This window comes from Lolium rigidum, chromosome 7, assembly GCF_022539505.1.
Source record: "Lolium rigidum isolate FL_2022 chromosome 7, APGP_CSIRO_Lrig_0.1, whole genome shotgun sequence".
NCBI lineage: Eukaryota > Viridiplantae > Streptophyta > Magnoliopsida > Poales > Poaceae > Lolium > Lolium rigidum.
Window position 1 is genome coordinate 17,633,495 of NC_061514.1, and position 11,143 is coordinate 17,644,637.

Below are 11,143 nucleotides of genomic sequence, written 5' to 3' on the forward strand. Positions count from 1 at the left end.
AGATCTTTTTTTTTGTCAATTCTGATGCTCTGTCGTGAAGCATGGCCACCTGTTTTGGATATTTACTCTCTATAATCCTTTTCATGAGAGGACATGTCCGAGCTCCAAATCCTCACTTGGCTGAACATGGATGACTTTCAGCATACAAAAGTCTTTTGTTTGCATTGCAGGTGGCGACCAATCAAGCAGGGACCATGACCTATCTAATCTCTTTCTATTCCAGATTACCCTCTGGCTCCTGCCACAGTACGTGAAATAGAACGGTCACTCTATCGGCTATGTAAGCCAGTGACTACTCATCTGGCATTGTCAAAATACTTAATGTATGTACGACGTGTCCTCTTCGTCTCTCTGATACGTACGTGTGCTCCATGACACTGCTCGTCTGGCATTGTCAAACCTAGCATAGCTTGACCACTTGACCAGCCATCTAGATGCTCCAAACCCAACATAGCATATTAATACCGGTAGTGATATCTACCATATATATAGTCGATTTTAGGTTAAGACGGAGCAGATGAAATAACACCGTACTCAGGGAGTCATATTATGTGTGACAAGGCTGCCATGCGGCTCATTTTTCTCCGTGTCAATCCGTAATGTGACGAAACATGATGAAACAACACCGTACGAATCATAAAGCAGGAAAAAAATGCATGAAAAAACTTATTAACATCGGTAGTGATATCCAAAACATATGTATAGTTGGTTTTAGGTTAAGACGGAGAACATGAAATAACACCGTATGAATCATATTATGTTTGACACGGCTGCCATGTGACTCATTTTTCTCGGTGACAATCCGCAATGTGACGAAACATGATGAAATAACGTTGTACGAATCGTAAAGCATGATCAATGGACGAAACATGCCTATCGAGGGAGCATGCTAGGATCGCCACGTGCACATGCGACCAGCAACCGAAAGATATGAAACAAAGATCGCGCATCGCCACCTACCGCGCCGCATATCGACCTTCTCCGCCCTAACTAATATGGCTATATCTTATTTATTCGCAGAAAATATGGCTATATCTATCTGATATTCATCCATCCATACATCCAGAGGCCAGATGTGGTGGATGCATGCATGCCATATATATCTGTGGTCGTCTGGTCACCCTGTACGTGCTAGCTAATCAAATTAATCATGGAGTACATTGATTTGGCCTCTCTAATAAGCACCTGATCAATGGCGACAATCTCACATGCTGATATGGTGTATCTCGGGAAGGATCGCCTCTATCTATCTATGATCTATCCAGCCGTCCGTACTGGCTAGAATCCATCTCTTGCAGGCTGTGCCTTCCCCCTGGCCCTGGCCGGAGCAGCGGTATATAAAGCATACGTGCAGGTGCGGCACCTGGGCAGACCATCCATCAGGTGAGACTTGAGAGTGAGGGGTAGGGTAGCTACCAGGAGGCGAGACGGACATGCCGAAGCTTCAGAGGTACAGAGGCGTGAGGCAGAGGCACTGGGGCGCCTGGGTCTCCGAGATCCGCCACCCGCTCATGTACGTCGTCAACGACACTCTTACTCTCTGTGACATATATATAGTTTCTGTACTTGTGTCTCTGTCTGTGCAGTTATCTGTCGTACACAGAGATGACCAATGTTCTGATGTGTTTATGTTTCGATTGCTGTGTAGCAGGAAGGCGAGGGTCTGGCTGGGCACGTTCCAGACGGCGGAGGACGCGGCGCGGGCCTACGACGAGGCTGCGCGGCTCATAAGCGGGCCGGGGGCGCGCACCAACTTCCCCAACAACGGCACCGGCGGCGGCAGCATCTCACCGAGCCTGCGCGCCAAGCTGGAGAAATGCTTCATGTCGACGTCGCCGGCGCCGGCGGTGCAGGACGAGGCCGGGGCGGCAAGGAACGGATACGGCGCTGGCCGACGTAACAACGAGGACGTCCGCGGCGCCAGCAGCTTCGCCGCCGACGAGGACGAGGACTACATCGAGGAGATGATCAGGGAGATGACCCACTACGGCTCCGTGGAGATCGTCCCCTCCTCCGCCTGCTCCAGCTCCATGCTCTAGGTAGCTAGCCAGTAGCCAACCATTTAGCTTGTCTTTGTCGTCGTCGTCGTCGTCGTGGTCATCCATTGTCTCTCGAGTTGTTTTGTTATTGTTAGGCTAGGCGTCTCGTTCCGTTATAGTATCCTCCATGGACGATCAGCCGTCGGCAGTGGCATTGTTGCACCGACCGGCCCAGCCGGGGACCCCTTCTCCTGGGATCGCGCTGTGTGCTCATAACGGGGAAGGGGACCGGGGATCTTTCAGGATAAGGGGTCTCGATTTGGGTCATGATGTGAGAACTCTGTCGCGCTCTGTCGCGTAGCAGCGTGCTTGCTTGGCGTCTGGCCATACTATCTTTTTCTTTCGTGAGAAATATCTTTGCTCTGCAAACTATATATACTGTGCAAGATATTCAGGTACGAGCAGTGTGCTAGCTATAGATTGATGTGACGCGTGGCTACTATGCATCCTCATGTTCGAATCCACTGAATCGTCCTCGCTCTTCCATCTTGAGATGTACTCCAGATATATAGATTCAGTAGCTCTAATAATACTATATCGCGGTACGTCACCAACGAAAGGACAGTAGGGATGTATCAGTCACTCCATGGATAAGTGACATCTGCAGAAGAGTTTGACCCATACGAGTCGACCGCCACAGAACAAAGCAGCCACACGAGAGCCATCCCGTATGAACATGGTATGCGTCATCAGATAGAAATGAACTGACGCAAGACCAATATAGAATGTTTTACAAGATACGAGCAATAATAAGAACACATACATAACAGTTGGTAGGAATGCTTGTGTGATAAATGCAAGCATAATACAATCAAGTAATAATCAAACAGTTGTTCTTCCGTCCTCACAAACTACCCATAATACAAATCACACTTGGATGAAACGGAAAGGAAAATCAGCTACTGATCCTAGTAAATCACAACAACTAGACTGTGATAGGTGGTCAGCCAGTGTGAAGCCTACAATAATAATACAATAGTACAACATTGATACAAGCGTGGGTGCACGTTATGTGAGACACATCAATGGGGCACTAGCTCTAGTTAACCTAGGTATCATACCGCCCTTTGGGCCACTAATATTAGTACTGGGCAATATGGCACACGCCAGGTGCCTCTGCTCTCGTCTTACACTAGGCCCTCCGAGCAGCCCTTTTCCGGCCTCGCCGGAGAGGTTTTGGGGTAACCTTCACTGGCTCCTCCGAATGGTTTTCAGTGCCATTTTCAACCGAATTACCATCCACAGGTTTCTCTGAATCCTTTATTGTGCCGTTTTTATCAACACAATTACCATCTGCAGCAGCATCAGTTGTGGAGTTGATAAGCTCGTTAATATCAGGAAGCACCGCACTGCTTGAGTTGGTGCAGCCAGGATTATCATTGCGCGAGGATTCTACCCCTGAGTTGCCATCTGACCGATCCAGAAGACTGCACCACAAAGAGCCAGTTAATGGTGCACGTCAAAATAAAAACTACAACAAATAGTAACAGACTATAAAAAGATTAGTACATATCACATTACCCGTTAGCAGAAGTTCTATTGGTCGACCCACTTAAACTGGTCTGCACTTTTTTCTTTAGGGCACGTAAACTGATCTCGGTCTGGAGGGCTGCATCTTTCGGTCTTGATTCTGGAATAATTCCACAATCGTAAGCCATCATAAGCATGCATAGTAGCTATTTCAGACAATAATCGTGAAAACACGATCAAAACTATATGGTATATTCTGCTCTAGCTCTACACCTCCAACCATTTTGGACAAGACAATTCAACAAACATTCTACTCCCTCCGGCCAAAATTAAGTGACGCAGCTCTTGTACTAGACATAGTATATGGCTGCACCAGTTAATTTGGGGCGGAGGGACAATAAGAAGCACTGAAAAACTAGTACGATGATACCGGAAGTAATTTGATACTGACAATAAAACAAAGTATCATGATTATTGACCAATGTTTGGAATACCAGCAGTCACATGTTTGCCTACATGATGACTAAAAGCGGCACTGCAAAATTAGTAATCTAGTATCATGATACTGAAAGTACTTTGACCATAGATGATCAAAGGACAACTCCAGCAAAATACTGACAATAAAACTAGTATCATGATTATTGACCAGTGTTTAGAATACCAACAGTCATATGCTTTTCTACATGATGACTAAAAGCGGTCATCAGCTAGGCTAGAAGATGTTATCGCTCTAAGGCAAGTTCACGTCCAGACAAAATCAATCTGATTTGGTCTAAACCTGCCCTCAAACTCTTAATTAAGTCCAATTTTGGTCCCTGGTAGCGGTTTAACGATGGTTGGCCGGCTTTTTACTCTCTCTTTTTTTTTGCCACCGTGGACAGATTTGGACAGGTTTACTCCACGTGGGACCATCTCACCTTGAGACCAGTTATGCAATTAGCATTATGAACGTTCGCCGACGAGATCATGATCATTATCATTATCCATTTGGCGTAGTAACCCTAACTCTTCCTCAACACCTAGCGGCAGTGTCTGATACTACGAGGGCGGATAAGCCGAGCGAGAAAGGCAGAATCGGCAGACATGCGAGGGCTTTTACGTCAGGAGAAAAGGCGGAGGCGGCTGAAGTGGCGAGGATGGCTGCACCAAGCGAGAAAGGCGGAGGCACCACACATGTGTGTTAGGCAAGGTGATTTCTTCTATTTGTTGAGTGAAGACAAATGATCCCACGTAGATTAAAACGGGCCATTTTGTCCATGATGGAAAAAAAGGGAGTCAAAAACCGGTCAACCATCATTAAACCGCTATCAAGGAACAAGAGTGGACTTAATTAAGAGTTTAAGGGCAGATTTAGACCAAAACAGAGTTGAGGGACCAAAATTAGACTTTTGTAACACTTGAGGGACCAAAAGTGCACTTAACCCATGGAAAAAATGCATATGCACGCAACTAAATGCAAGATTTATGTGAGCAAGGGATATCTCTACAAACCTGAGGTTGAGTTCATATGCGATTCTTCGTGAATTTCTGGTACTGCGGGGACAGAATTAACATCTCCACTGCGGTCAGCACCGTCTTTCGCGGAACTGTGACAGTTCAACATGGTTAAAACATAAAGCAGCATTTCTTGAATACCACAAATCTGTGATAATAAGTGTGTCTAACTGACCTTGTGAAAGCCATATGGTTCCCTTGTGGTACCTCATCTACACCAAACATGCCATTCAAAGAAGACATTAGACCATGATATTCACAAAATTGGGGGATTATGACAATTCAAACATGGTTAGCAAACTAAACAGAAAGTCTCAATTTTTTAAAAAAAAATAGCAAAGGGAAAATAATTTACCAGGATGAACTTCGGATGCAGGGTGGCATTCTTGGACAAGATTACTGTCCTTTCGTGCAGGGTCCACAGGGTCAACACCACCCTTAAGATTCAAACAAGTAACTCATAAACACAATTTGTTATTTATATTTTGCGAAAGGTACTGTACAACAATGATTTGGAAGATCATGTTTATAAACAAATAAACATCTAAACTTTACGGTGTCTCCAAATAACTGTGATGAAAATTGTTGTAACTTTTCTGATTTTAGTACTCCCTCCGATTCATATTAATTGACTCAACTTTGTGTTAGATACAGATGTATCTAGTCAACAAACGTGCCGTATCTAGACAAAGTTGAGTCAATTCATTTGAATCGGAGGAGAGGGGGGGAGTATGAAATTCCAATGGCTATGTGACAACTGACAAGAAAATACAGCGAGGTCGAGACATGTTAAACTGATCCCAGATGTACAAAAACTGAAACACTATCATACAGGCAGAATCATGACTCACATCGTTCCCATCTTTAGTTGGTGCAACAGGTAAAGAGCACTCATTGGCTGGTTCTGCTGCAACGGCTTTATCAGAACCTGATTGCATGTCATAAATTAGTCGTTTACAGTCAATTAGTGCAAACTCCTGAATGTCGAAGTATGCAACCTGATTGATTTGGTGCCATAAAAAAGCTCATGTGTGTAAAGAAGTATTCACCTTTACAACTCTGTACAGGTCTAATTTCCTCACGAGTACCCGGCGAGAACAAAGACAAATCATTGTCAAACAAACTGGAAGTAGAACCATGGAGCCTGGATTTAGAAGATTCTAAAATAGTTTCAGAAGACTTCATGCGATCTCTTCGCAATTCTTCCAAGTTTTCCCTGAAGTTGGTGCTGGAAAAGAAGTCTTCTTCGGTGTTGAACTTCACAGAATAAAATACTTATAAGTGAAAACGCAAGTATAGCTGAGACATTACTATACAAACCAGGCAAAATAATTCAATAATAGGAAGAAAAAAAAACACATCAATGTGCAACTGACAAAATTCCATGCTAACATCAATTATTTCATCAAATACAGTCACTTTGTTCTATTTCAAAATTAATCTTTTATCAAATCCAGTTACTATTGATACCTACAGTACATAGCATATGAAGCAACTTGTTTACAGAGATTGGCAGTTATTTAGTGAAATACGATCTAGAGCAGTTAAGACTATAGAATATCAATCAGCACAAACAGTATAGCAGCAATTACAGAGTTCATACTCGTATAGAAAAAACTTCAAAAATCCATCAAGATCAAGAGAATGGCGTTTTTCGAAATTAAGCATCACTCAACAAATGATCAAAATTACTAGGCTGGTGACCTGGTATTACCATTTATCTGATATTTTAAATTACCTTTGCAGGCGAGGACAGCTTAGACTTCCTTTCATAAACATTAATATGTACTCCACCAGAGGGTGGTGTTTTAAACTTCCGACTGCCTAATAAAGGGGACTGCCATGGGGGCAATGACTGCATGTATGACTTTGCAACATCAACAGGAGAACCCTTGTCATCTTCGACGGGCTGCATGATGCCAAACCATTATGGTAAGCAACAATAGAAGTAACCAAGATAAGCATTCAACCATGCCAATCACCTAAACCTTAAAGGCTATAACAGTAGGAAAGGAAAATTACGTTGGGACTCACAGAATTGAACATTTCAGTGTTCAATGTGCAAGGTCCGTGATTCTCAGCCATTGTGCCTAATCCCTGCCTTTTCTCTTCCAACCATTTCTTTGCTTCCATAACTGCTGCATTGCATAGCTCAGGTGATGCTTGCAGAGAGCCAGGAGAAAAGTACCCAGGTCCAATACTAGAAAATGGGCCTGATGCAGGGAAATCTCTATTGTGATTCAAGGAACGCCAAGCTCCTGTAAAATCATGGCCAGCACCTGATTTCCTTCTTGGAATTTCATTTGGCGTTCCATTCTCATAGGTTTCAGGAAATGTTGAATCTATAACTCGCGATTGTAACAGCTTTACCATCTTATCACATTCGTCCCTGAAACAATGAATAGTGATAACTGATAATTAAGAGGGAAATTAGCACGTCCAACGGAGATTAATCCAGAAATCAATTTGTAAACTTTTTGCGTATACCGCATATAAACAACCGAAATATCTCATTTACAAATAATATGCATAACAGTTAATTAAGTCAGCATTGTGCTTCGGACTAGATCATTTTCTTAGACTTGCACTTCTAAGAGAGCCTATCATATCCAGTAATAACATTAGAAGACCTTGGTCCTTCCTTTGATTCAAATTAAGAAGTATATGTCACTACAGTTCATTATTGAACATTACAAGATCAACGTTAGTTTTGATGAACAAAACATTAATTAGACTAGATTCTTTTACCACCAATTCTAATTCATAATGGCTGTCCAGAAAATAATGGACTATACATATCAGTACGTGTACAACAGAACAATATAATCCATTACCTTGAAAATGATTCCTTCATAACCATTTGCTCAATGGCGAGCTTTGACTCACTATAAGGAGCTACTGCTCCATTACTATTATGGGTATCTTCATTTCCATCTGCACAGGTGCTTCACATTAACACATTTATAACATATCTAAGCATAACTCAACTGCTGCAAAGCTGATCATGATAGCAATTGTGAGGAGGCAACAAACAATCAACAAGAGGAGATGATCAGAAGCAATTGAGGCCAAAGTTTTACATGTAAAAAGAACTTATACGTAGTAGGACCGCATTCTTAGTATTCGATAACGGATCAAGCTTACAGGGAAGCAACATATATTAATGTCCCCACCACTACTGTTTACCTAGCTCAAAAGGTCGTCCAATTGACCAGTTAATCGGCCCATTAATCCCTGCTCAGAGGTTCACCCTGTAGTCAATTACCTGGCCGATTAACCTATTAATTCTATACTCAGCCAGCCAACCGAGCAGTTACCGGTTAATAATTTTCCTCAACATTGACTGTTTAACAATTGAATAAATTGCGCACCATTTCTGAACACAAGATTGAGCATTTTCTAACCACAACAGAACTACCTACTTGAACTCGCATATTCATCCAAATAGATCCAAAGTTGTATATCCCACTCAAACACCATTCAGGTCTAATTAGAACTCGTGAATGAGCTACGTTCAGCAAGCCAAATCATGGAACTGAGGCTCCAGGTAGTGATAATGTTCAGCGTCAATTGTTGAATACCACAAGTCAACTCAAGTATTTATACCCCACAACTAAAACTGGGACTTGGTTCCCCTTTTCCCATTGGTTAACCTAAAAAAGAGCCCAATGGGCATACTGGTTAACCCAAAATTCATTTAGGTCCAAAGATTTTGATCCGTCTGTTCCAAGGGTTAACCCGCACCAGGGCACCAGGCACAACGCTCCCGATTCCCCACCGACGGCCCGCACCTCCGACAAGCCACCTGCTGGCCCCTCCCACGATCTGCCCTCCCCTCCGCCAGCGGCTTCCGCAACAGCGACATCACTGGCAGCGACGGTGCCAGCGTCCTTCGTCTCTACAGCCTGCTTCACCGCAACAGTGGAGTACACCGGCGGCTGCAGCCTTCTCCAGTGAAACTACAGGCGCTTCTCCGGCCGTCCTTCCCGACGCCAACCACCAGCTCAGGTAAATGGCCACTTTTTCTTCCTCTCTTTTACCTGAGGTCGCAATCGACCCATGCGGGGCCACCTCAGCTACAATTCCTTTTGGACAGCATGATGTCCTGTTCTGAAGATTGAAATAAATATGGCACGCATTATTCAGTTCTCTACCCTACACCTCACTGATAAGAACTGATGTGTATGTGGCCATGCCAATTTCATGCGTAGATGCCTACATCTCCATGTACTTTGCCCTGTAGCCTTTGGTTGTGTTTTGTGATAGACAACTGGGAGATAATCTGGACATATCCATTTGTGCCCTTAATAGTTTGTTTGCCCACACACACACAGTCACAGAGAAAGTCTGAACTCGAGAGGAGATGTGCTGCAGTTGACTGAATTTGCGAAAACACTTCACTTCTGCCATTGCTTGTGTGCATATTCTGCCATTGCTTGTGTGCATATTCTGCCATTGCTTCTAGTAAAAAAAAGTGAATTTCGTTTTTCCCTCTGTAGCTACCAGCCTAGCACACTTCCATTAACACTTTGCATCCCATTACATACTGTTAAAAAAATGGTTTGACCCTAAATAACCCACGGTTGACCATTTAAACCCTAGTAACCTAACAGTTAACCTATATTATCCTTCTACACATACGTAGTAATGGTTAAGTAGGTTCGAACCGGAAAAATACATGGTTAAACGAAAAATCCCATGGTGACCTAGGACCAAGAGTTGGGCAACTCAATTTTGGAACGAATTCGTGCCTGTTAATCCCCAATTCCACTTAGCGAGCCAAAATCCTTAGTCTAGACACGCTCGAAACCTCGGCATTCACTACCTTGCGACCAGTTCCAGAGGTTAGCAACGGGAATTTGAGCGAACCAAATCGAAACCCTAGAGCAAATCGAGACGGGGAAGGGGTTGAAGCAACAGACCTTGGCTCGGCTCGGAGCTGTCCTCCTCCTCCTCCTCCTCGTCTTCTGAGACCTGCTCTTCGGAGGAGGAGAAGAGGACGGTGGATATGACCTTCTTGGCGCCCGACACGAAGGTGGAGAGCCACCCGGGGCTGGCCCCCTCCGGGTCGAGGCGGCGGCGCTTGGCCCGGCCGGGCCCGGATCCGGACCCGTCGCTGTCCTCGCCGTCGTCCTCCGGCGATCGCCGCCGGCGGGCGCCGAAGAGGGACGCCATGGATGGATGGGGGGAGCGTCCGGGGTCGTGTGACGGGGGGAATCCGTACCGGAAACGTGAGGAGAGGAGGCGATTTCTGGACGCGGGCGGGCGGAAACTGCTACGGCCACTGGCTTGCCGGAGCGCCGCCGGATGACACGCGGGCCCACCTCCTGCGCTTTGCGCGGCCCTGGCCCGCCCAGCAGCGACTGCGACGGCGAGAGCGACTCGTTGTCGCCTATGGCTTTTTTGCCGGTGGAAGTAGAGTAAATAGGACAAACTTTTTGAAGTTACTATCCTTAACTGCTAACAGATGGCTATTTAATATATGCACGGCAGGTTTTAGCTGTTGCACCTCTCACATGAAGGAGCGGGACCTACCTGCAGTCGGCTTCTTTGGCCCCACTTGTATGTGATAGGTGCTGCGATATTCCACGTGAGAGAAATTGTGGAAACGGGTAACCTCCGTCCAGATTCCGATGTTACATAAGTGGGTCCAGTGATTGGATAGGCTTTGGCCTGCGCGCGCATTGGCCTGCGGTTTTGCGCGCTGGAATTTTGGTGGACGAATGTTTTCTTCTTTGTGGTGTGAATGTCACGTGGAAGTTTCCAAAAACATGTCTGTTTTAAAATAGGGATTTCTATTTTCGTGCTCTCGGATCCTTAGTTGTGCTCAGTTTTCCCCAGCTCCTTAGTTTTTCCTCAGTTTTTCCCAAATTCTTGTTTGAAACGCGAAGCGGCTCGGACGGCGGGATTCCCGTTTAGTTGACCGTTCCGTGCTCGACGTGTGGGGCCGCGTCGTGTGGGCCGCGTCGCGTGGGTGCTGGTAGAAAGGGACCGCGTGATACGGGATGAGATAGCGTTTGGTTGCGACGTGAGCGGAGGCTGGGTTTGTCTCTCTCGGCCCAAATTGGCATTTTCCTTTTAAGAGTACCTTTTCTGCCTCCTTCTCTCTCGCCTTTTTTCACCTAATTAGTATCAAATCT

At 45.0% G+C, this 11,143-nt stretch overlaps 1 protein-coding gene across 3 annotated transcripts; it reads right to left on the minus strand.

The window, feature by feature from the left end:
- Positions 1–2,809: 2,809 nt before the first annotated feature.
- On the minus strand, positions 2,810–10,209 carry LOC124670294. 3 transcript variants are annotated; one of them, XM_047206798.1, is made up of 12 exons: positions 9,926–10,209; positions 7,838–7,937; positions 7,026–7,392; positions 6,742–6,912; positions 6,053–6,260; positions 5,855–5,931; positions 5,359–5,440; positions 5,179–5,215; positions 5,001–5,095; positions 3,561–3,669; positions 3,415–3,466; positions 2,810–3,288 (listed from the first exon to the last, which is right to left on the minus strand). In XM_047206798.1, exons 1-12 carry the CDS (start codon positions 10,176–10,178, stop codon positions 3,172–3,174), a joined length of 1,668 nt encoding a protein of 555 aa, XP_047062754.1. In that variant the 5' UTR covers positions 10,179–10,209; the 3' UTR covers positions 2,810–3,171. The 3 variants fall into 3 exon arrangements, with proteins under 3 accessions (XP_047062754.1, XP_047062753.1, XP_047062752.1); XM_047206797.1 differs by having other exon boundaries at positions 2,810–3,466; positions 7,038–7,392; XM_047206796.1 differs by having other exon boundaries at positions 2,810–3,466.
- Between the last annotated feature and the right edge of the window lie 934 nt (positions 10,210–11,143).